The sequence below is a fragment of the Podarcis filfolensis genome, assembly GCF_964270895.1.
Source record: "Podarcis filfolensis genome assembly, chromosome: 8".
In the NCBI taxonomy this organism is placed as follows: domain Eukaryota; kingdom Metazoa; phylum Chordata; class Lepidosauria; order Squamata; family Lacertidae; genus Podarcis; species Podarcis filfolensis.
Window position 1 is genome coordinate 64,749,479 of NC_139611.1, and position 24,156 is coordinate 64,773,634.

General features: G+C 45.3%; 1 protein-coding gene and 2 long non-coding RNA genes across 3 annotated transcripts in view; 2 read left to right on the forward strand and 1 right to left on the reverse strand.

The window, feature by feature from the left end:
- Positions 1-6,930, forward strand: LOC310769165. The gene is made up of 2 exons (XR_014551468.1): positions 1-6,050; positions 6,085-6,930. It is a non-coding gene; the product is annotated as an uncharacterized lncRNA (long non-coding RNA).
- Positions 6,330-22,436, reverse strand: TENT5B (terminal nucleotidyltransferase 5B). The gene is made up of 2 exons (XM_083627604.1): positions 21,615-22,436; positions 6,330-9,649 (listed from the first exon to the last, which is right to left on the reverse strand). Exons 1-2 carry the CDS (start codon positions 21,834-21,836, stop codon positions 8,630-8,632), a joined length of 1,242 nt encoding a protein of 413 aa, XP_083483730.1. The 5' UTR covers positions 21,837-22,436; the 3' UTR covers positions 6,330-8,629.
- The window catches only part of LOC310769170, a 9,784-nt gene continuing 7,977 nt past the window's right edge, over positions 22,350-24,156 (forward strand). The window contains exons 1-2 of the long non-coding RNA XR_014551479.1: positions 22,350-22,484; positions 22,867-22,933. This is a non-coding gene — a long non-coding RNA (uncharacterized lncRNA). The remainder of the gene's footprint in view (positions 22,485-22,866; positions 22,934-24,156) is intronic.

Genomic DNA, 24,156 nt, shown 5'->3' on the forward strand with positions numbered 1-24,156 from the left:
GCCTGAGATGGCTGTATATCCTACTAAAAAGAGGACAGTCCTTTATTTGAAGGGTTGTCAAAGGACAGTTCTCTGTTTCAAGGGTAGGGAACCTCTGGGCCCGGGGCAAAATTTGGCCTGTGAGGCCTCCTCATTTGGCTCACTATGCCATTTCCTCCAAACCACATCCACCTGCTCCATACCTTACTTCATATGTGACGTCAGGTATGGGGCAGGTAGAGAAGCAGTTGGATTGGCTGATGGGGAGTCCCAAAGCAGGATTGAACTCCGCACTCATCAGCTGCTGGGTGGGGAGTCATTAACCTCACCCTCACTGGCCAGCTGCAACAAGTGGGCAGTACCATCGACCTGCCAATCACTTAAACTCCCTATGATACCAGATGATTGACAGGTGGGTTGTCCCACTCACCCATCCAAGTTGAATCAAAGGGATAGGTAAAGATCTGGCCTGCTAGGCCAAAAAGCTTTCCCGCTCATGCTCTGTTTGAAGGAGTTCACTATTTGAAAGGCTGTCTGGTCCAAGTTTGATTTGAAGGCAAAGAGTATTAACAAGGAGGAGAGCGGGAGGGAACTTAAAATTGCCAATCAACAGTTAACAGCACCTAGGCAGCAGACAGAGCAGGCACATGCAGCTCACCTGGGGACAGTCTTCCTCGCTATTGTGACATGGATTGTATTTCAATTTAAATTATAAAAAATTTTCCCCAAAATTTGTACCTGTCTGTATAAATTTGCACATGCATTCTTAATGCAAATCTGTAACTTTGCCCTTTTTGGGTTGATGTTTAAATAGCCACCCTAGTGTCCCTTGCCAAGCATTGGATTTTCCAAAAATTGTGGGTGGAGGTAATTTCCCATCTGTAGGGAAATAATTAGGGAATTTTTTTTTAATTAAAAAAAGGATCTCCCCTCCCCATGAGTTTGCATGCTTTTGTCATTGCGGTATTAAAATATTGGTTCAATATCCACCCTACCCCACCCCCACAAAAAGGTATTTTAGATGGGATTGTTTTGCCCTCAGAAGTTCCAGACTCTGCAAAGGAAGCAGAGAAATGATGAGCGTTAATAAGATAACAAAGACATTTCAGCAAAGCAGGAAAACACATAATGAGATTTTATCTAACTGCTGACTGGAGCTATTTGGCTGGGACAAGCCTATCTATTTAACAAGGAAAGTGCATCTCTCAGGTTTCACTGGTGCCCTGACATTTGAAAATCACCTTGTGAATGTTTTAAGAGCAAGTCCTTTTAAAGCATTGCAGCTGGATGACACACCAGGCAAGCACAATGGGGCTGTTGCTCACTGGGTGTGGGTCCATGAGGCAGTGACTTGTCTCATCGCCATTTGTTGCGTCCCACCCTCTCCACTCCTGTCTGCATAACAGACTGGCATGATGGCAGCAGTGGCGGGGTTGCATTGTTCAAAGGAACGGCGTCAGCACCTGCTCTACCTACACTGCACCGGGCTCTGCTTGAGGTGCTGCAATCTGTCTCGCAGCCGTTCCGCCCACGTGGGGCCCATGGGAATCGATAGTGGAAACCTGGCCCAAGCTACGGCTTTCGAGTGAGCATCACATGTGACTTGTCTGATCACCCGTGTGCCCCACCCTCTCCGCCCGTCATGACAGCAACAGCCATGACTGCATTGTGAGAAGGAATGGTGTCAACAGAGGCCAGTGTTTCCCTCCGGGTAGCATTGAACTACAGCCCCCACATCATCCCTGGCCATTGGCTGTGCTAGCTGGGGTGGATGGGAGTTGGGAGTCCAACATCAACAGGAGAGCCACAGGTTGGCCAGCCCTAGCACAGAACTGTGGGTTCCCTATTGGAACCCAGAGTGCAAAGCTGGCAATGCAATGAGCACAGAATGGCCTGCTGTATTTGCTGCAGCTTTGTGGGTTGGATTCCTTGGCAATGTTGTTGTTTAAATTGCTATAGCACAAGCTGTCTTGACATGTATTGATTAAACATGGATAGCTGTTTTCAAATGGATGAGGAAAATAAAACTGAAAATGTGTCACCTGTGGGTTGACATATTTTGAAGAGCAAAAAAAGAGGACGCATTTGCCAACTTCTACTTTTAACTTTGGATCGCTAGGACGCATGAAAAAGAGAACGTGTCCCAGGAAAGGAGGACATATGGCAACCCTAATTATTTGACTATGATCCTCAGGGTCCCTTTCAACTCAAAAAATCTATGATTCTCTGCCAAGCATGATGATTTATTTTTCTTCTGTGGACACTAGGTCCTTACAAAACTGTGTTGTTAACTACCGTAGTATGAAACCTTTGCTCACTTTATTAAGTTGCACTTTGCATCGAGCCTGAAAATGATTGGGCAACCGACACCACTGGACAGAACTGGTGCAACATGATCTGAATGCCAGGCCTCCTTGAGCAACCTGCCAGCTACATGCTGTGCCGGCTGAAGCACCTCAGCTCTTTAAGGGAGCGCATTACAGCGGCCTAGTCTAGCACTTGAGAGCATGTTACGAGAGCCCTTGTTTGGAGTTTGGAGTATATCTGGTCCTTGCAGCCCAGTCCACACTGCTTCTCTCACCCTACTGGCACACAAAGTGATGGGTGGGGGTGACTACGAGATGGGTCCAGCTTGTTCAGTCTAAATGCAGTCCCCATGGACCCCAGAACGGCGGGCTGTGGCTCAGTGGCAGAACACCTGCTTTCCTTGTGAAATGTTCTGCGTTCAGCCTGGGGTAGGACAGTGAAAGAGACAGACACCCCTGCCTGAAACGCTGGAGACCACAGCCAGACAATGTAAACCAGGGATGGGGAGCTTGTGGTCTTCTAGAAGTTGCTGGACTCCATTTCCCGTCAGCCTCAGCCAACATGGCCACTGGTAAAAGATGGCGTGAGTTGTAGTCCAGGAGCATTTGATGGGCTACAGGTTCCCCATTCTCAGTGTAAATAAAACTGAGCTAGATTTATACGGAGTCAAAGCAAGCCTCCAATTAAGAGCTTAGTCTTACAGAGTAGTGGGGGTCGACTGGGAATCTACCTGCCATTCCCAGGCCAGAACTCGTGATCCAAAAATGCCAAGAGGTATGGGCAGAACTAGCCTTTTTGCTGCCACAGGCCAAGTCACGCTGTCTATGTCATAGTGCTCCAGACCAACCTCCCTATGAAACATGTCCTCAGTGTCCCTGCCTAATATATCACCCTGGAGGGATTTTCTGCTATGCTGTTACTGTGCCCATCAAGAAAGGGTAGAGCCAGGGAGCTTTAGATCCCCAGGGCTTTATATTTTGGCAGGGACAGATCCCATCTCTGTGTCATGTAAGATCAGCAGAAGTCCTCATGAGAAAGACAAATTATAAATGTAGTTTAATCTCTCTCCTGACAGTCCATTTGTCCTCCAGATATTCGTGGTTTCCCAACCCCTGGTAGCTCCAGGCAGCATGGCCAAGCCAAGGGAGCTGTAGTCTAACTACATCTGAAGATTCAGAGATTCCACATTCCTAGAAAAACAAACAGCCAAGCCCAGAGACTTTTGAGAGGGGGAAATAGGTATGTTTCTGCAAAATAGAGAGCGCTATTATTCAATTGCACGTTAATGCACGACAATGCTCCTTTCTTCCAGGGAGCTCAGAGTGACACACATCATAGAATCTTACAGCTGGAAGGGGCCCAAGGGTCATTTAGTCCAACCGCCTGCAATGCAGGAATCCCAGCTAAAGCATCCATGACAGATGGCCATCCAATCTCCAAGGAAGGTTTGCCCTTGCATCTTACTCCTACAACACCCCTGTGTGGTAGGCTGAGCTGAGAAGTCCAAAGGTAAGCTTCAATGAAGTAAACCAGCTCAAACACAGCTATTCCTGCTCCAAGTCCACATCCTGGCTCACATGAAGATAGTTTCACAGCAGGCAGGCCCAAGAAATTTGTTTATGAACCACTTCTGAAAGCAGATACTGGGAAACCCTGAATTGCCAGTTGTGATACCAACCCTGTCCTGAAATTCCAAGTGGAAAGCAGCAGGCAATGAGCTGCTAGATATCAAAGGGCAAAATATGGGGCTTATTCATACTTTTCCTCTGCTCTTTCCATGCAGCGTTCATGCTTTAAAGCTCTGCGTATGAGCACCGTTTTTCCCATCCAGAGCTTTCCCCACAAACCCCACTCTTTAATGTTGCGATGGAGCAAATGGCAACCCACAGAAAACCCAAATTGCTGTTTGCTCTGATTGAGAGCTAAAGAACAGGTTTTCATGAGGGCAAAAAAGGGTGTTCTGACAGTTTGAAATGTGGACCTGAGTCTGGAAAGAGGACAATAGGTAAGCGTGGATAAATCCAAAGTTGTGTTTGTCCAAAAGTCCTATTTAAGATGCACTTTACCCCAAAAGACTTATGTATTCATTGCATTTATATCCCACCTTCTCCCCTCAAAGGAGCTTAAGGTGGCACACATGGTTCACCCCCTCCTCATTTAATCCCCACAATAACCCTATGAGGTAGGTTAGGCTGAGACAGTGACCGAAGGTCTCCCAGAGAGCTCCATGGCCGAGTGGGGATTCAAACCCTGGTCTTCCAGGTCTTACTCCAAAGCTAAGTGCTACCTTACACTGGCTCTCTACTGAAAGCAGAAAGTCTAAAAAAAATCTCATCTGACTCCCCATTCCCCAAGTAAGTATTAAAAACAGTGCTATCAACTCAATAATAATAATAATAATAATTTATACCCTGCCCATCTGCCTGAGTTTCCCCAGCCACTCTGGGTGGCTCCCAATCAAGTGTTAAAAACAATACAGCATTGCTTCTCTGAAATAAGTTGCCATTATATTTTCTGGGGATCTAGTGAAGTGTCTCAGCTTTGATTAAGACAAACTGACAGGCCAGTAATGAGCTTATAGGAATTGATAAACCACTGCCTTTTAGCATTTTTGTATTCTGCTTATCCAAGAAATGACAGACCACCTTCTGAGAAAATATATTTTTTTATTTCATTTTTTTAAAAGATCCGACACTAAAAAAAATTTGAAAGCCTCTTTTCAGATCAAACCTAGTGTTTTCTACCAGCATCCTTTTGTTCAAACAGATCAGGCTAAACAATGGAAAAAGCCAACCAGGTCAGGTGTTTTGTGCTGCTCTAGTCAGATTAAAAGAGACAACTGCCAACTGCAGAAAATAATGGACAGGAAAGATCATGCAACTGGAATAGCAAAAGAGAAAAACTTGGTAGGGAGAAACTGAAGGCATACTATGCATAAGGGTAATGTGTCCTAACACAAGGAAGCCTTGAATTCTCCCAGTGAGCTGCACATTGATTGCTGACAGAGAACTAGGGCAGTACATGAAGGTTGCTAAATTGGACGTTGCCTGAGCCCATGTATCCACCCCACTCTAATTCTGATATTAGACTGCACTTTCCAGCCAAAGAAACATTATTTCCCTTGTAATCCAGCTCAGCTTTCCCTAACCTGGTTCCTTACAGTATTTGACAATGCTCATCTACTCCTGACCATGCTATCTAGGGCTGATAGAAGTCAGGAGATAAAACAATACCTAGCAGGCACCAGGTTGAGGGTTTTCTAGCTCAGGTGTGGGGAACCAGATATTGCTCAGCTACAACTCTCATAATCCCAGGCAATCAGCCATGCTTGCTGGGGCTGATGGGAGCTGTAGTTCAACACCACTAGGTGGGCCAAAGGTTCCCAAATCCAGCTGAGTTTAATGGCTTGCTTATGCCACACTTAGCCTCAAGCTCATTTGGCCTTCATCTCGTGGATCAAGGTTTCTCAATGAATTGCTCCCACCACAATTAAGTCCACTTTCTCCAGCTTGTTGCCCTCCAGATGATGCAGAACTTCTATTCTCAGAGGCTGATGGGAGTTGGAGTCTGACAGCCTTCATGGGGACCCAGGCTGGGGGAAAAGCTCCTTTAAACTCTGCTTCCACCCCTGACCAGTCACTCACTCCAGGAACAGACTTAAACAAGCCTTCATTATAAGAAGTATGCCTGGCAGTTAATGGAGCACAGGTAGAAACATTCATTCTACCAACTTTAGTTAAAAGGGGGGCCTATATGTGCACTGAGTGCTTGTAATTACTCTCTGCCTTCTTCGTTAAGGTGGCTGCCATCAGTCCCGGTGTAATACAACTGGTGAGGTGCAGCCATTGTTTTTGAAGTGCCTGGGAAGGTATTTGGCAGAAGATGGGGTAGCAATTTGAAAGCCAACTCAGGGGACAGGAATGCTCACGACCTCTTTTTGCCCAATTCCGCCCTGTTTCAGACGAGTCATCTCAAAGGGCAGAAGGGGGGCAAGTGGTCATGGCACCGTCGTGCAATCAAGTAAGAAGAATAACCCAAGAGAGTTCAATACATTGTATTTATTTATGGTGACAGATTCTAAAGAATCTAGCAAGTTACGTCAGGCCTACTGCATGACAGGTTCGATAGCTGCAGAACACATTCAAACGCAAGACTGGAAGTGCCAAAGTGTTACACTCTTCGAATCTTTCAGATACCCCCACACATACAAAGAAACAGCAGGATCACAGCATTTGTTTGATGCAGCCATTTGTGAGAATTTCACCACGCATTCGCACACCACAAAAAGTGCAATTTTCTTTAAATTTCTCCAGTAAGCCCTTGGATTGGAGAGGAAAGTTCGTTTGCTTAAACGAGGCAGGTCTATCACTTAGGCTTCTCATTCACAATTCTGCCAAAAAGTGCTGCTAATCAGCTGTGCTCCTTTAGTGCGAAACCACTTCTCCCCTTTTAAATGTGAAGTACTGAAAGCTGTCAAAAAGGAGATAATCGAGAAGAAGCCCTTTCCTCAAGTGAAAGAGGAATAACCTGGTGAAGCCCCTTACATTAGACCCTGCAGCCACACACATCTTGGAGCATGGAAGGATTTACTGTACATAAAGGAAATATCTTTGAGAGCCGTTTATTTTTCAGGGGAACTCTTCACTTACATAGTATTGGACCTCTTAAAAGATGAGCAATTGTGCCTTCTCAGCCAGTCAGAGTCGTGACAAGACAGAAGCAAACAACATGGCAGCAGACTTTTAGAACAAACAAACAGCCCAGCTTGGTCTTGCCAGACTAGCTCATGTTTCCCAGGAAGAGGCAGAATTTTACCTAGACACAATCCAAGTATGATATTTTATTTCATTTTTTTTTCAGCCTGCCCAAATGTGGTACAGCTTTACTGCAAAGAAACAGATTAGTAAGTCAGTCGCCCTTCAAGGATACACCGTGAAGCATCTTCTTGTAGCCCTTTCAAAAAAAGCAGGTCTACCCAAAAAGCTAGCAATCTTTGCCTCAGCTTCCTAAAAAAGCATAAAAACAACAACCTGAACTGACACATTGCACAAGGAACTGGCAGGCAATCCAAAAACGTCAGTAAAAAGAACTATTGTGCTGTGCAAGTAACTACTTCAAAAGCTTGTGTATTTCAGGTGTAGGCAACACGGTGCTTTCTAGATGTTTCTGGACCAACTCCCATCACTACTCAGTCGATAAGCCATGCTAGCTGGAGCTAATGGGAATTGTGGTCCAACAGCTGGCAGCCTCTGTATTGACTCTTCCTACTGCATTTGAACAAGACACCAAGAGCCTCTTAGCCTATGGATGATGTTGGCAGCTGCTGCCCTTCATTAAGAGGACCAGGGCATCTGGATCAAGACTGAACCTCAGCTCTGCAACTACTAAAATGAACAGACTTCTCTGCCCATGTTGGCGCACTGTGTGCAGCTCATTTAAACTCCTAATAAAAGTTAGCCAGCCATTTTAATATCACGCTGAACTCCCATACCTGCTCGTTCCCCTGATGTTACTGATACAGCAAACACTAATCTAGATCCTTTCCTTCAGAAAGTCACATCTTAGGGGTTTTTTGGCACGGCACATTGAGTAAGAGTAATACTTTGGGGGCAGGTTCCCATTCTTTTAGTGTTCATGATCATCTGTCAAAACATCTGCTGCTGTGAATCCAACCCCATTCTCTTGCCCCACCCCCACCCTACCCCACAGCTCTCCTCTGACTGATAATAAATACAGCTGGTCCATCAGGGCAGCAAGCCATGGTACACTGGCTCCTTTTACAAGCCCCCGGCCCACTTCGGTTCCCTCAACAGAAATGATCAAGCGACCCCCAAACTCCCCCAATATTCATCGCAGGCATCCCAAACTGAACTACCAACAGGGAGTTCTACCCCCTACAAAAAAAATTAAGGTACAGTGCTTTTTTTTCCTTTCTTTTTTTTTCTTTTTCTTTCTTTCTTTTTTTTTTTTTTGGTTGCAGGCACTTGAATAGGATTTCTTTGGTCCCCTAAAAGGAATCGGCCACTCTGGCATATCTTCAGAAACAGAGTCTGCACAGTCCTTAATGCTTCGTGTACTAAAGAAAGAAAATCAGCTTGCATCTCAGGTAGTGCAGCTCTGCTTTCTTAACCTAATCCTATCCATCCACCTCATACATAAACTCAATCATTTTCTTACTGTAAACATCTCTGGTAACTACTCATAACACTGCACAATTGCCCACAATATACAGCAGACTTTGTTCCTATGTAGGAGGAAGACACTTTGAGCAAGAGACCCATTTTTCTTCTGAATTGTACAGCCTCTGCTTCCCAGAGAACAAGGACTGGAGCAATGTCAGTGGTTAGTTGCAGGGAAGCCAAGTTGGATAGGAGTGACTGCAAGGCAGCAGAGGCTGCATGTGGGTTACATAGTAGTTTACGTTTACTTCGCTGGCGTAAGGGGCTGGCTGATAATAGCAGGTCACGTTTGTGACAGTCGGGATTATGTTCTGCTCAGCCAGGACCCTCACAGCCAACATGGCAATGAGGTTCAGAGTCTGCCTCCTCTCGTGTCCCATCAGGCACACCGTACTCTCATTCACCACCCTGTGAAGGGTCATCAGGCAATCGTACCGCTTGCTCTCCATCCCCACAAAGTGGCTCTGAAGGTAAGACTCCAGCTTCCGCTGCTGCTCCCCAATGTCAGGAAAGTCTATAAAAAACCTGGAGCACATGTATCGCTGTAGCGCCTTCATGTCTACTTCCGATTTGGGCTTAAATCCCCTCACCAGGAGGTTGCAGTACTTCAGAAGCCCACCACCTCTGATCTCCTCCGGATTCCTGGTGGCAATGATCCGGTTCCTCAGGTGGTCCATTGCTTCCTCAAAGTCCCCGTACATGCTCTCCCCGGTGACTGTCGGGTGGAAGTTTGCAGACATCGGGTTCTCTGAGCACTCTCCAAAAAGCAACAGTGAGTCCAATATTATCTGGAAGGAATCTACACTGAACTCAAACTGCCGCCGGAGAGTGTCTACAAATTTGAGCTCCACGTTCTTCCCGCTGTTGTTTGAAAGTGAAATAAGGCTCCAGCGGTCTGTTTCATTGCACACTTTCACTAGCTTCTGCACATAGGCCTCCTTTAGCGTCATGGGAGTGATCTTATCCTTGTTTACCCCTTCCGGGAGGAAGTCCAACAGACAGTCCATCACTACATCTTTCACTAGCTGGAAGACGTCCTCACTCTTCAAGTCTACACCAAAAATGAGGTCCAGATCTTTATACCCCAGACCGCTGTCCTGATGGAGCACGTGGCTTGCGGCTGAGCCATTCAACCTCACGTTGTGGACTGCAATTCCCTGCTTCTCCAGACGGCTACGGACCACCTACAACACGGGGAAAAGCACATTGCTGTAAGTACGGGAGGAAACTTTAAATGCCCTAAGCAAACATCAGCTGGTGTGTTTAAATCGGTGACCTGTGTGAGTATGTTAACACACTCATAAGGGCTAAATGCAAGACTCGGGGCATATCCAACACATCCCATCAGTACAAGAATTTCTGCTCATGCAATGCAACTTCCCTCCTCTCAGTCCTCTGCACATGGCCCAACACACTTCCCAAATCTGCTCCAAAGGGTGGTCATGGTGGGGAACTCCTAAAACACATTCAAGGGGCACGCGGGGGGGGGGGGGAGGCATCCATTGTGCAAGGAGAAATCCATGTACTGATTAAATGAGTTGCTTAATGCTACTTGGGATATAACCTTTAGTTTCCATGGATGCAACTAGATCAGGAGATCAGCGATCTTATCTTTTGGTTTTAAAAGTAGTTCAGCAGCAGCAGGGGCCACAGGTCTGATGGCAACCATGCTGCATCTACTAGCCATTCAGCCTTTTCCAATGTGCCAGCACCTCCACAAAGCTGCTCTGTGACTCAGAGGGGAACCCAGGCCATAGGTACCTGTATGTTTCCAGGGGCGAGTTGCTTTGGCAGAGCAATTTCAAACTAGGGAGTGACATGGGAAGGGTTTGCACCTACCCAAGCCAGTATTCCATTGAACAAAAAAAACAAAAAAACTGGAAGAGCACCTATCTGCTGACATCGCATCTCGTTTGACCTAAAATAGGCTTCGGAGCACAAATGGGCTTACATGAGCACTGCTGTTCAGGCATTCCATGTTGGGAGCTGGAGATCTGTTGCTGATCCCCACCCTAAAGCAGCAGCTGCCTGGACAAGTTCAATGCAGGAAACCATGCCTCCTCCTACAGCCTTTATTCTTAAGCCAAGAGTATCCTAGAACTTTCATCTGGCGTGCAAAATGGCAAGATTAAGAGCCAAGGGAGGAGTCTACAGCACCAAACACGTCTAACTGGCACAAGGCGCCTAAAAATATTGGTGGTGCTTTTGTTCATTTCTGGAGCTGCTCTTACCAGGGCTCTATAGCAAAAGAACCGCCATATGAACCTAACCAGAGTCTTGGGTTTCCAGGCTGTGTGATTTTTGAGCACCTTTGGCCTCTCCAGAGGCTGCTGAACTACAACTCCCATCAGCGCCAGCAAGAGTGGTCAGGGATGATGGGAGCTGTAGTTCAGCAACATCTGGAGAGCCAAAGGTTCTCCACTCCCATTTTAGAGATTTAACTTGCCAACATGAAGCCAATCCAAGGGGCAGCTGCAAGGGTGAAGCTAACTGATAATCAATGTAGGTTAAAAAGGGAAAGCCCTGTTTTGGGGGGTTCAGGTCAAAGTTGTTGAGCTTTTCTTAGGGAGGAGGAAAGCCCCATATTTTTGGGGTGCAGGGCAGACATCCAGTGATCTACCGGTAGATCACAATCTACCTGTTGGACGTGCCTGAAATATACCAAAGGGGAAATAAACCACACCCCCAGTCTGTTAGTGGATCTTCCAGAGTAAGTCACCGTAACTTCAATATGCCAGCACCAAACATGTAGGACAAGTACAACCAGGTATTTGCAAGTATTGAAAGGGTAGCTGAACCATACAAAGTGTACCCTTCGTCATCCGGACAAAGGCGGGGGGCAAATATAATTCATCTTGGAGGCATTTATATGTTGAAATTATGCATATATATATTTTTTAAAAACCCCAGCTAGAACACTAACACAGGATTCAAAAACCTAGCAGCAGAATTTAGCCTACGAGTACAGCTTGGTCAAACCTTCAAATATGCAGCAGGGAAGAGAAGACTTCGCTTTCAGGTATATTAGGAAAGAAGCCATCTTAATTGTGTATAAGGAGGGGAGCTTATGAAGGAATTTGGTGAATTTTAATGTTAAGGAAGTTGGTAACTTTATTACTTTTATCCCCGACAAATGTGATGCGCCCCCGGTGGTTGTAAAATAGCAAAAAAATAAGAAAAAAAATGAACAGGCACACTTCAGTTTGGATTATGAAAAGAAGAAAGCTGTGTGGCAGGCAAACTCTCATTTATCTAGCAACAATTTGGGCTGCTTGTTGGCAGAAGCTAACAGAAGAGGGCTGATTGCCTTCTTTTTGGGAACACGGGTCCGTATATAGAATTGCCACCTACCCACTTGGTAGGCCAGACACAGCAGCTTATTCAGCTGCCTTTTCATCCAGTGTTCCTTACCTCTTTTGGTTTAAAGGCTACACACATCAAGCATTCACAAAACTGACTGCCTTTTTAGGTTACTTGCTCAAGACTGGCAAGCTCTGCATCTGAGACTGACTAATGTTTATCTGGTCAGAGTCATTCGCCTTTCTGTTTACAGAAAACTGCCGGGAGCTGTTTGAGTGTGCTGCTAGGGTTCTTTTTGTTTTGTTTTTAAAAAGCACTGGCTTCCCTTTAAAAACACCAGCCCTTTAATGCTAAAGTAGCATTGCTGAAAGCTACATGGGTGTGATGTTTCTTAAAACAGAAAAAGATGTGTGGGCAGACACATGCCATCTATAAAATAAAATAATTAACAACAACAACAACAACAACAACAACAACAATAATTTTATTGCTTATACCCCACCCATCTGAGTTGCCCCAACCACTCTGGTTGTTTAAATGGATGGGCAACAAAAGGCCCTTCTTAAAACCTGTGCTTTGGCACAGTCGAATCTATGAGGCATGTTGGCTCCTCTGGATCTATTTGTCACACTGCAATGCAGGCTATAATTAACATCTAACAAGGGATGAAGCCAAACAGAGGTACGGTATGTCTACTCCAAAGGGTACCCCCAGTGCTGCCACTTTTGACAAGTTCACTTTCTAGAGTTAAATGAAACTAGTTGGATCAAATTGGCCCTGTTTGTATATCGTAGTAAACCATAAAGATGGCTCTAGCTTCAGTCTTCCCTTAGCCTGAGCATCAAACCAAGGTCCCGGGGCCAGGTTTCTTGCGTTGCTCAGGCCATCCATGATTGATAAAGCCAACAAACTTTGGCTTCAGAATGTGGCTCCTGGGTTTGGATGCCAGAATTGTGGCTTGTTGCCTTTTCAAGGAGCAGAGCAAGAACCACCTGCACATTCAGAGTAGACTGATGGTTTAGCACAGTGTGCAAATGCAGCCACAGAAAAGTGCTATGCTACCCTTTCTGCTAGATGATGGAAGTGCTGGACGGATGCAGTTGTTTAGTGACGTGTCTTCCAAATGACCTGGGCAACATCCTTTGTAAAATATGTAAATGCCATGCAAGTTCTATGGAGTGGTTAAGTAGGTTATATACTTATTGGAAGCATGTGCAAAAGCTTTTACAAAATTGGCTGTGACCTGCCTAAAACAGGGTGCTTTGCCCCAACCCATCTGCCTAAATAAGAGCTTGAACAACTCAGGCTTGAAGTTTCTTTCTAGCCAATCAAAAGATTAACTTAAATTGCAGTGCATTATACATAATCAGATACCACCATCACCGGCCTCTATTTGCATTCAATAGAAACTGAACTGTTGCATTTGGTTCAGTGCTCTACTTCTACTTGTCTTCTTCCCCACTCTTAAATGATAGCTACTTTGAATCACATTGCAGCCTGGCATATTTCTGCTAACAAGCATTCTATTTAGATTTCATAGGTATGCGTCCACCAGTTACATGGTATGTTTAGCATGTCATCCAATTGCAACCAGTTCCATGCCCCAGGATTTCTGAGCATTTCGTAGCCAGGGCAAATGGCTCCCTTTTGACTACTACAAAGTAGTAGCAAGGTAGGAAGTTACTACTGCAAAGGAGGAAGTTACTTCGAAGAGGCAAATCTCTACTACCCTGTATCGTCTTGGAATTCTGCAAAGAAAATGGATTTGCTTGTGTGTAGGTTTCATCATTCCACAGAAGAACTGGAGAGTGTGTGCTGTGTTCTTGCTTCTTGTGCTTGTATAAGGAAACCAGGCAGATACAGAGCATGGGTAGTTGCTGCCAGGACCATTTACTGCCTGTGCTACAATTTCACATACCAATCCTGATGCTCCCTCAAGGCATCAAACCCAAAATGGATTAGAAAGGCAAACTGCCTACCCAGAGGCCATACCATCCCTTTATTCAAAAAAGCTGTTTTCGTTTCCAGTGAGGGAGTGGGGCCAGTTAGAACTACTGATCTAAACCCAGGTGTCTCCATCCAGTTCTAGCATGCCAGCCTTCTACATCTAGTCTTCTAAAATCCCATCATCAGCATTACTACTATCTCCCAACTGCTATCCCATACCCAATAAAGTTGAACTCCTCAAACAAGCCCATTTCCTACATGCCAGCGCTTGCCTTCCAAATCTTTAGCATGCTGGATTAGCACTTCTTTATCCCTTGCCAGCAGAATCTTCTCCACTAGCTGCCACATCATTTGTGCCGTCCCGCAAAGAAAAACCTTGCAGGTGCCACACTGCAGCTGCTTTGCCTCTGTGCAACCATTCTTTGTGGACTGGTGTTGCTAATTTAGAAACAGCACAGACATGTACATGGGAACACAGGCCTAGTCCACATAAAAGCTATTCACGGTATGTTCTCTTCCTACGTATACACTTTATTGTTCACCTAGGCAAGTGCAGTTTTACCTTAAGTTTTAGGGTATGAGAAGTACACAATTTAAAAGCTCAATGAAATGCAGTATTCTGCTTAGGGTTGCCATTTATTTTCAAACAGTGAAAATACAGACAGAAAAGTTGTTTAGCTTGTTTTTAGTAAAAGAAATGGCATTTCTGAGCTATTTTTAAGGAAAATCATGATTTAACAGCATTTTGAACTTGCACATAATTCATTTAATGAGTGCATGCATGCACCTCTTGAAGACCTTCAAACTCCTGATAACTGATGTTGTGAAAGGCAGCCAGCTTTATAACAATGCTTTAAAAAAAAAATCAGAAACCAATGTGAGTTATTTTACATTAGTGAGTCATTGCAGAGGAATGAAGCCACCTCCCATACAAAATGAATATGCAGCAGCTTATTGGTGCAACGTTAATGCCTACTAAGCACACTGTTGCTACTTCACGGACAAACAAATCCCTAGTAATTTGTGGCAATTATGACACACAGCAGAGCAGGCTATTTCAGGGCAAATGGACTGTACTGGAAACAACCTTCAATGCTATCTAGCTTCATTGGAAGAGTCAACAAGCATTGGACAGTTTTGTGACTGTTGGAGATTTCAGTGTACCGACTTTCTACACAGATGCTCACTTAAGTATACCAAGAAGACCTTGCTTCCATGTACATGTTAGCACCAACAGATGCCCCTCCCCGCCAAATGAATATAATCACTATGTAAAGAAATATAATGTGTTACAGCCAGTGTGGTTTGGGGAGATCCAGGTTGAAAGCCCAACTTAGGCATTGTTTCCGGGGTGACTTGGGGCTGGTCAGTTTCTCTCAGCCTAACTTACATCACAAAACAGTTCGGATGAAATTGGGGTGGAGGGAGAACCTTTGGCTACTTGAAGGATGGCTGGGATAAAGAGGATAATAATTTATAAAATATCAAAGGAAACTACAACCGCCTGTAGTTAAATTGCACATATCAGTTTGATTCACTTTCGGTACATACAAACCAGGGTGCCGAGTTCTCCGGCAGCTCCAGCCCTGTGCATGCAACTGACTTCTGCTTTGACATGCAGAAACTGCCCTCCATAAGGGAGAGAAAGGAAATGTACTTCCATATCAGACCTGCCTGACATACTGCCAAGTACAAACGAAGTCCAATTTACACCCAGAAGTGTTACAATGTGCTAAGATTCGCTTTCTGCAGATTGGAAGTGTTTGGCAGCCAAGTGCGAAAATTGTAAACAGTCATGCTTTGGAAGTGAGTGTAAGGTTCAGCTAAATGGCGACTGCATAGTTACCTGTCTCAGGTTGTCCCCATTTCAGCTATAGGTCAGGCTACTGTGTTGTACTTAGATGTCTACTTTAAGGGCACTGCGTTCCAGTTAGAATGTTAAAAATCCACCTTGATATTTAGACATGGAGTTGTAGTTTTACCTTTCCAGGAAGTCCAAGCTAGTAGGTAAAGCTGGGCACAACAAGTTGCTTTGTGCCTGTTAAACCTGTAGGGTTAATCTGTCATTAACCCAGAAGGCACAGAAGCAAGTCAAAGTGTGCTGGAGATTAAAAAATACCAGCAATATCAGCTGATGCTAAATTGCTATAAGTTAGGTTTGTATCTACGAATCTAGAACATGTTGGTCTACCATATTGTTAAACCTTTGCCATCAAGATAATATCCAAGACTAAAGACCACTAATAACCATATATTGCCAATAAAATAGAAAAAAAATCTGTCCATCTGGCACAAGCATTGTCGTCATTACTACCTCCCCCATATGTGATAGCCTATCATCAGGTTTTGTCTTGTAGGTCAGTTTTACAGCAATTCTCGGTTGAGCTGGTCAGGTAGAAACAGATATGAACAAATAGAGATTTGAACCCATGATGCTCAGCAAAGTGGCACTGGACAAGTCACCATTATCTCATCTCAGTCTACCTCACAAGGGCTGTGCAATACACTTGTGTGTAAACCTACACTTCTTGGATCAAGCACATGGAAATGCTCTATGGCTGTGATGGCCAAACTTGGCCTTCCAGCTATTTTGGGACTACAATTCCCATCACCCCTGACCCACTGGGTCCTGTTAGCTAGGAATGATGGGAGTTGTAGTCCCAAAACAGCTGGAGGGCCAAGTTTGGCCGTCACTGCTCTGCAGTAACCTTTCTCAACCTTGGGTTCCCCAGATGTTCTTGAACTACAACTCCCATCATCCATGACCACTGACCATGCTGGCTAAGAATGATGGGAGCTGCAGTCGAACATCATCTAAGGATCCAAGATTGAGAAAGGCTGCTCTATAGAGCCTGTCTTTGTACACACATCTGTGCTGCCTGCCATTACTTAAACTTTTTTACTATTTTATTAACCCCAAGAACCCATTTCTGTCCAGTTTACTTAAAATGCAGACCTATTGGATAATGGTCACCTGCAATATTTACTATCAAAAGTAAAATGTTCTTCACACCCATTGGAAGAAGTTGAAAATATTTTAACGGCCCCAACTCCTGCAGTCCGATGCCCCACTACATCTCCCAACCATAGGGACTAGGAAACCTGCACAGATTTTTCCATTCCTGCTACAGCTAGAGACTCCCAAGCCCTGATGGCACAGAGCCAAGCCCAAGAGACCAGATATCACTACCTCAGCAAATTTATTTTCTGCTAGCAGATTCCAAGCTCCATATAAGCTGACAGAGGGGTGCCAAATGAAGGGCCAGCCAGCATGCAAGCTCATCAGAGCAGGGTCCAACATTTGACATGAACTGCTTTAGTCAGACTAGTCAATGGTGACATCTAATGCTGAGTGACCTTGGGCGATTGCTTGCTTGCTTGCTTGCTCGCGCGCACACACACACACACACACACCCAACTGTTCTGGTAAAATGACATGTACTCTCGTTTCCCAAAGAACCCAGATAATCACTCTGCCAAACTCTCACATTCTAAAGTTTTTCCTCTTCTTCTGTCTTATACAGGGCTTGAGATTTCTGATCTGCACCACAACTGCACCACCAGCCAACACATGTGGACTTGCAAAGTACTACTGAGTCACCTGGGGAAGACCCACCTTCCTACATGGCTGGCCTTTCCCCACTGTGCTCCCGTGAGTCTGTTTTCAAAGATGCTACAAGTCTCTTTGCTGGGAAGCAGTTGCTTGGTAGGATTTCAACCTGCACTGGCTGCTTGCACTCATCATAGCAGGAGTACAAGTCCATTCTCCATTAGCTTCAAAAGATGGCACTTACCTCCATTTCTGCACTAATATGCTAAAATATAAGCCGACTTGAACAGCAATTTTATTTACAGTATTCTATTTCTTAGCCGCTCTCAGGCTACGTTCCAACAATGCACTGTGTGCTTTTGCTATGGTGGGGAGGGACAATTCTGGAGAACTGTAATGGGGAATCTAGCACACCATTCAATGCCACATGGAATCACATTGGAAATGGAATCATTTCCAGCCAATTGTGAGGAAGTAATGCATCAGGTGTGCTAAAGACCTAGTGTGAAAGGGGCCCTCATTTCACTGAGGAAGGCAGCCACTAACCTTTGAAAGAGCTGATGCCACGCTACAGATGCGAACCATACACAGGGGCAACAATTCCTATTGCTTCTATAAGCCTCCCATGCTTTATGAGAAAGCTAAATGAAAGCCTCCTCCAGTAAAGGGAGCCACCCTTGGCAGATACTAAGTGCCTTGCACATCTTGGTTTCCTCCCTCCCCAAAGGATATTGAGTAAGAGCTGTTCAAACACAGCTTGGCATAAGAGGCATCTCTGCCAATTGTGGCCTTTCGGTTCTGTTTCCTTCTAAATCTTGTGGCTTTACACTTTGTATATGGATGCCTGCTTTTTAAACCCATTCTGCCAAGCGTCCTTACCAAACAGTCTGTCAAGGCAACGCTGTTTTGAGGATTCTAAACACACCCTTTATCCCAAAGGAACCCCGGGGAGTCATATACAACACCTCCGTTTAACACAATACCAAATTTAATACAATTTAGAATTGACCTCAGACACATTAGTTCTGTTTCAAGTGCCAGTTGGCAACAGCAGTAGACATCAATTTGTAAATAATGGAAAGATCAGGCGTTGTAGACACCAATTTCAGCTCCAAAGCAGTGACCACCCCCCTTTCCTAGACAAATGTACTGTTCTTTCACTAACCCTCACTCTTTGCAGTATTGCCAGCTGTTTACCAGCAGAAAGAATACTCCCTTAACAAAACAACCTTTGGGAAGGGCCACAGCTCAGTGACAGAACACCTTTACCTACAGAAAGTTCCAGGTTTGATCACTGGCATCTTCAGGTAGGGCTGGGAGAGAACCCTGTCTGGAATCCTGGAGAGCTGCTGCCAGTCAGTGCAAACAGTATGGAGCCAGATGGACCAGTGGCCTAACTCAGTATAAGGCAACTTCCTATATGTTCCTATGGGAAGAGGAAGAACCTGTCCATTCCTTCCACATCTTTATCTAACATATCTTTGAAGAGGTCCCAGAGGTCCCTGCGAAGGGGGATTGTTTGTTCAACCACTGAGAACTGCTCTGTGAGGGGAATAAAGGCTGCCTAACAACTCAGCACCCTTACCTACAGGTCCCAGAATTATTCAGAGGAAGCCATGACTGTTCAAAGCGGCGTCACAGTGCTTTAAATGTATGGTGTGAAGGTGGTCCTGGACCACAGCAGAATGTTCTAATGGAATGGGATTTTGCTGTAACTAACTCTGCTCAAGGAATCGTTTCTTTTTCTGCAAAATTATCTGGATGGACTTAAGCGTGCTTCGCTAGAGCAAGTTTTCCTCACCCCCGACAATCAAGTCTAGGGACTGACCATTCCCAGAAATATGGCGCTTGGGAAACACATGGAAGGCATTGGGAAATAAGGAGCAGGGGGTTATTTCTCCCAGCTCTCTGTGCTCAGCCTATCGACTCGCTTGCTCACCAGCCTGAGGTCTCCAACAACCCACTGCAGTCGCACACCCATGACCGACGCCTTCCTATACTCCCAACCCTATTTAACCTAATTACTGCTCTTCTTGGGACAGGGTTGCCTTCAAAATAGGGCACCTGAACCTAGTATACAATTGTGGGTTTCTACTATGGAAGGTATAGTCTTCCATAGTAGACTTCTATAGTCTTCCATAGCAAGACTATGGAAGGTCTCAAGAGCTGCTCCAATATGGAAGGACTTTGCCCACTTCTTTCTATTAGGATCTGGGGGTGGCACTGTGTGGCACTCCCCACTTCTCTTCCTCTAGGTCCCACAAATAGCTCAACATAAATTGTGCATAGAAAGTACCTCCATTTCAGGCAGCCCGCCCCCCGGTTCATTCTTTCCCCTCCTTACAAGCGATTCACAGCCAGAAGATGTCTTTGCCCTTCTTGTCTCTCTAGCCACTTTTGTTAACGGGCTGCAGCCCTACCGCCCCTGTGATCCAAGAATTCCCACCTGCAAACCAACTTCTCTAGTACAGGCCAATGAACAGTTGTCAGCATACAATCCTGTGTTAAAATGAGTGTTGCCTCACAGCTGGTAACTCAAATGTCATCCCCAGGCAGCAACACCTACTCCACAACGATGGCACCCTAAAGACTTGGATTACTATGACAAAAAATTTCGTGGATTAGAGCTAGTTTGGATATTCTATAAACTTCTGTGGACTAACAAATCTTAGGGTGTCACTCTTGTTTAATGCTGCAACAGACGGATATGGTTACCCCATGGGAGTTGGGTTTTTTTAAAGTCTTCCATTCCCTTCTGCTTCAGGGACAGAGCCTTTTCCAAATCCACAGGATCAAAGGGAAGGGTACCCTAAAACACAGACTGCCTACACTTGTCTTTGTATTACATTTGTTATCATGTAGTAAACGATCCTGTGGCCTTTTGATATAATTTCTTAATACCACCACCCACTACATCAGGGCACTTTTCAGTATCCTACCAATCACAGCTAACATTCCTCATTTCTAAGATTTCACTTAGACTAGTCTCAACTCAGTTAAGAACTTAGAAATTGTATTTCATTAAAGGAACTACAGATCTGGTGCAACACTGCAGCAATCTACCATTCTTGGCTCCCACCTGTAATTGGGGGCATCAATATGAAGGTTGTTGCAATTACTAACTGTACATATACAATACTCTGAACTATTCTCTGCCAAATAAGTTTTTGTCAAACCTACAGCTTGCCAAGGCCTGAGCTGTCAATTAAGGCACCCAAATTTTGGCTTCGATATAAGCCTGGCCTACTCTCCACAGTATGGAGTTAATGCTCATTTAGTTTAATGGGGGATTATGAGAAGGATTAGCACAATTACTCAAAAAGCTTTACATTCTCAGAATATACTGTATAAGGCTAAGTACTCACAGCCAATATGCTTCCTTGGCTTTTCCAGCAGGAGCCACAATAGCTAAACTGGCTACAAAATTATGCTTTACAAACACCTATTCATTCCAATCAAGAATGATGGCTACATAGAAGAGCCCTTTAGTATATAAATAATGTTATCCAAGATAGGCTCTTCTAGTTCCTCTCCTAATTGACAGGCTGAGTACACACTGTACATTTTAAGCACCCTCCCAAAGAATCCAAGGAACTGTAGTTTGTTAAGGGTACTTGGAATTGTAGCTCTGTTAGAGATAAACTATAGTTCCCAGGATTCAGGGTGGGGAGAGAATGTGCTTTAAATGTATGGTATGTATGCAGCCTCTCACATACAGGCTTTATACCAGATATTCTAGTTCAGAATGAGTCAAATAAGTGAACACTGTATAATAGCTAGAGAAGGCTGCACTGACCTAATGACAGTTGACAGCTATGTTGCTTATTAAGGCTGCATCCCTAGGGAGACTTCCTGGGGAATATGACCCGCTGAACTCAACAAGTTTTATATTCAAGTAAACATGACTAAGATCAGGCGACAAGGTTTGTCTTTGAGTTCTTTGTCAGGAGGGAAACTCATGGACTTTTATCACATGCAATAAGAAGCCTGGCGAATGGGTGCAATCTTGGGCATGTCCTGCTGCAAAGTAATCGATGCTTTACCGCTGCTCTTTTAAAAGGCATGTTTTATTGTTAAATTGCAGTGCATTCTCTTTGCTGTTAGGAACTTACGGCAGTTGTTGACAGACGGGGCAAGGTTAAATAGCCTAATAAATAATAAGAGCCCAAAGATGTGCCTTTAAGACTGTTTCCAGAGTTTTCACTCCTGAAAGAGTCAGAACCTTAGAAGGCAGGTCCACTGAAGGCAACGGGGATTACTCCCGTGTAAACGTGCCGATTCTTAATAATGCCTCTTTTTTGGGGGGGGATTAAGTACGCGGCCACCCCGGTCCACCGGGTCCTGCCACTCACCTGCACGATCCTGCGCGGCCGCACCGATAAGGTGGGGAAGTTGCCGCGGCCGTGGATGGGGACGGCCTCCTCGAGGATGTGGTCCAGCCGCTTCACCTGCTCCCAGCCGAGGACGCTGAAGCGCCCGTCCCTGCCGCTGCTGGGCGGCTGCTTCTCCGAGCTCGCAGCAGCGCCCGAGGGCCCGGCGCCCGTCACCGCAGCCGCCGACCCCGCCGCGCGCATGGTGAGAAGAGAAGAAACGCTGAGGCTGGAGGAGAAAATTAAAACGGGCCGGACTCGCCGAGAAAACCAAACCGGACTGATTTTTAATTTTTTTTAAAAAAAAGCCGAAAGAAAATTCCAGGCCGGGCAGAAAAACAGCAGCAACAGCAACTACCACACTGCAGAGCTGAGAGAAGCAAGTCTATATCTGAAGGGACTGGAGGGGGCGGGGAAAAGGGAGGCGTAACCGCGCCGCGTGCAACTGCCAAGTCCCTATTTCGACCCGTCCCCTCCTTCCAGCCGCGCCTGCAACACGAGCACTGCGGATGCCTATAAGTGTGCAGCCGTCTTATATATCCCTGCGGCGACGCGTTGCGATTGGCTCGGCTCGACCAACCAATCCTCGACGTACTTTGGCAGCTCCGGACGTTCTAATTGGAAGCAAGCCCCACCCCACTTTCGATAGCGTCCTGCCCCCTTAAGCAATCCGAACGAAAATATGCGGGGAGGGGGCGGTGATGAAGTATTGGAAGAGGGCAGCTGAGTCTCGGCTCGGACGTCGAAGGGAATCCTGTCTCTGATTGGTCAGCGCGCGGAAGGCTGTGTTTAAAGAGACAGAAGTGCTGTTCAAAGCAACCTGACTTAAAAGGTAAAATAGAAATTAGAGCAGTCTGCGTAGCCGGGGCTCGGAGCCGGTCTGGAATTCACGGCCATCGTCTGAAAAGCGCAGATAAACCTGGTTGATGGTGGTTATTCAGAGAGGTCGTGGAGAGAAGAGGGGGGACGGTACTTTGCACATACTTAGAAGTACTCTCGCCTTCATGTTTCTCGCGATCCAGCCCAGACCCAAGTCTAACCTTGGAAAGGGGAGATAGTGTGGACTAGAAGACAGGATATTGAAACTGACTGGCCTTTATGAAGATTGGATGTGAGAAGTGTGAGGGAAGATATATGGAATGGTGAGGTATGGGGAGTTTATAGAGATGTATTTAAAAGACTTTTTTTTCCCCCCAGGTGGAAGGGAGGAGGATTTGGGATGCAGTAGAAGAAGGGAAGTGATTGGGTGCTGCAGGAATTTTGTGCTGATGGAGCCTTCCAACCGGGTACATGCATGCAAGGTGGGTTAGTTTAAGAAAACAACAAATAAAAAAAGCCTAAATTTAAGCCCTTTACTATGTCTGCAGTTAACTAAATAAGTGGTAGCTGCCAATCAATCATTTTCCCTACCTTTGGGGTCTGAACTGACTGAACAAAAGCCAGCACAGAGTTCAAGCCCCTGATTTCAATGGGTTTAAGATTTCCTAAAACTATATTGGATTACAGCAGTTGACCAGAACACTGTAGGCAGATTTAGTGTGCAACTGATGGAATCTTGTATGCACATTTTTTGTTTTGTCTCTGTATCTTGAAATGTTGAAAGAGTAGGAATGTGACATTTTCAAAAAACAAAACAAAACTCTCTGTAAATTTAGCTAAGGGCCCTTGGGCATCTTGGAGGCGACCAGACTCACTCATCCCTGCCCCCCCCTCCTCCTTGCTGCGATCACATTGAAGTGATGGAAAAGCTTGACGCTTGGATGGGTGAAGGGCATTGCTTGGGGAAATCATTTTGGGAGATGGCTGAGATGGTGGGACAACTTGATGGATTAAAATGCAGCATAAATAAAATTTGTGCAGCAGTCTTTCCTGTCTTCATATGGAAAGGAGCATGCACTTTCCATTTATATCCTGATATTCCTCCATGGAATATCCTGATTTATTGCATTTATATCCTGATATTCCTCCATGGAAGCCAAGGCAGCATAGGTCACATCCACACCATACATTTAAAGCACATAGTCCTGTCCCCCCGAATCATGGGAAATGTAGTTTACCCACCACAGAGCTACAATTCCCAGCACCATTGACCAAGTGATTCTTTGGGAGATGCTATGGGCTCTAAATGTATGGTGTGGATGTGAACATACATGGTTCCCTCTCACACACACTCATGGCCCCATTTTATTTTCTGTGAGGAAGCTTAAGCTGAGAGGGAATGACTGATCCAAAGTCACCCAGGAATGTCGTGGCTGAGTGGGGAGTCGAACATTGGTCTCCCCAGTCCTGCTTCTGCACACAAACTAATACATCGCAGTGCCTTCTAACACATCAGACCAATTGTACTTCTGCCCATAACACACCAGGCACAAAAAACGTATTTGTGTTTCAAGTGTTTTGCTCCAGCCAACCTCCCTTTAAAGGAAGGAAGAGCAACCTTTGGTCTGCTGAAGCCACATTCGCATGTGGGTAATTTGTCAGGAGCCGGAACCAAAGATGGACAGAGTTACCCCTCTTCCCTCTT

What these genes read in the sequence shown, in the direction of transcription:
- TENT5B (XM_083627604.1), bottom strand. Translation starts at nt 21,836, where the DNA reads ATGCGCGCGGCGGGGTCGGCGGCTGCGGTGACGGGCGCCGGGCCCTCG. An exon ending in GGCCGCGCAGGATCGTGCAG is followed by an intron (nt 9,650 to 21,614) that starts GTGAGTGGCAGG and finishes CCCGTGTTGTAG; the next exon opens with GTGGTCCGTAGCCGTCTGGA.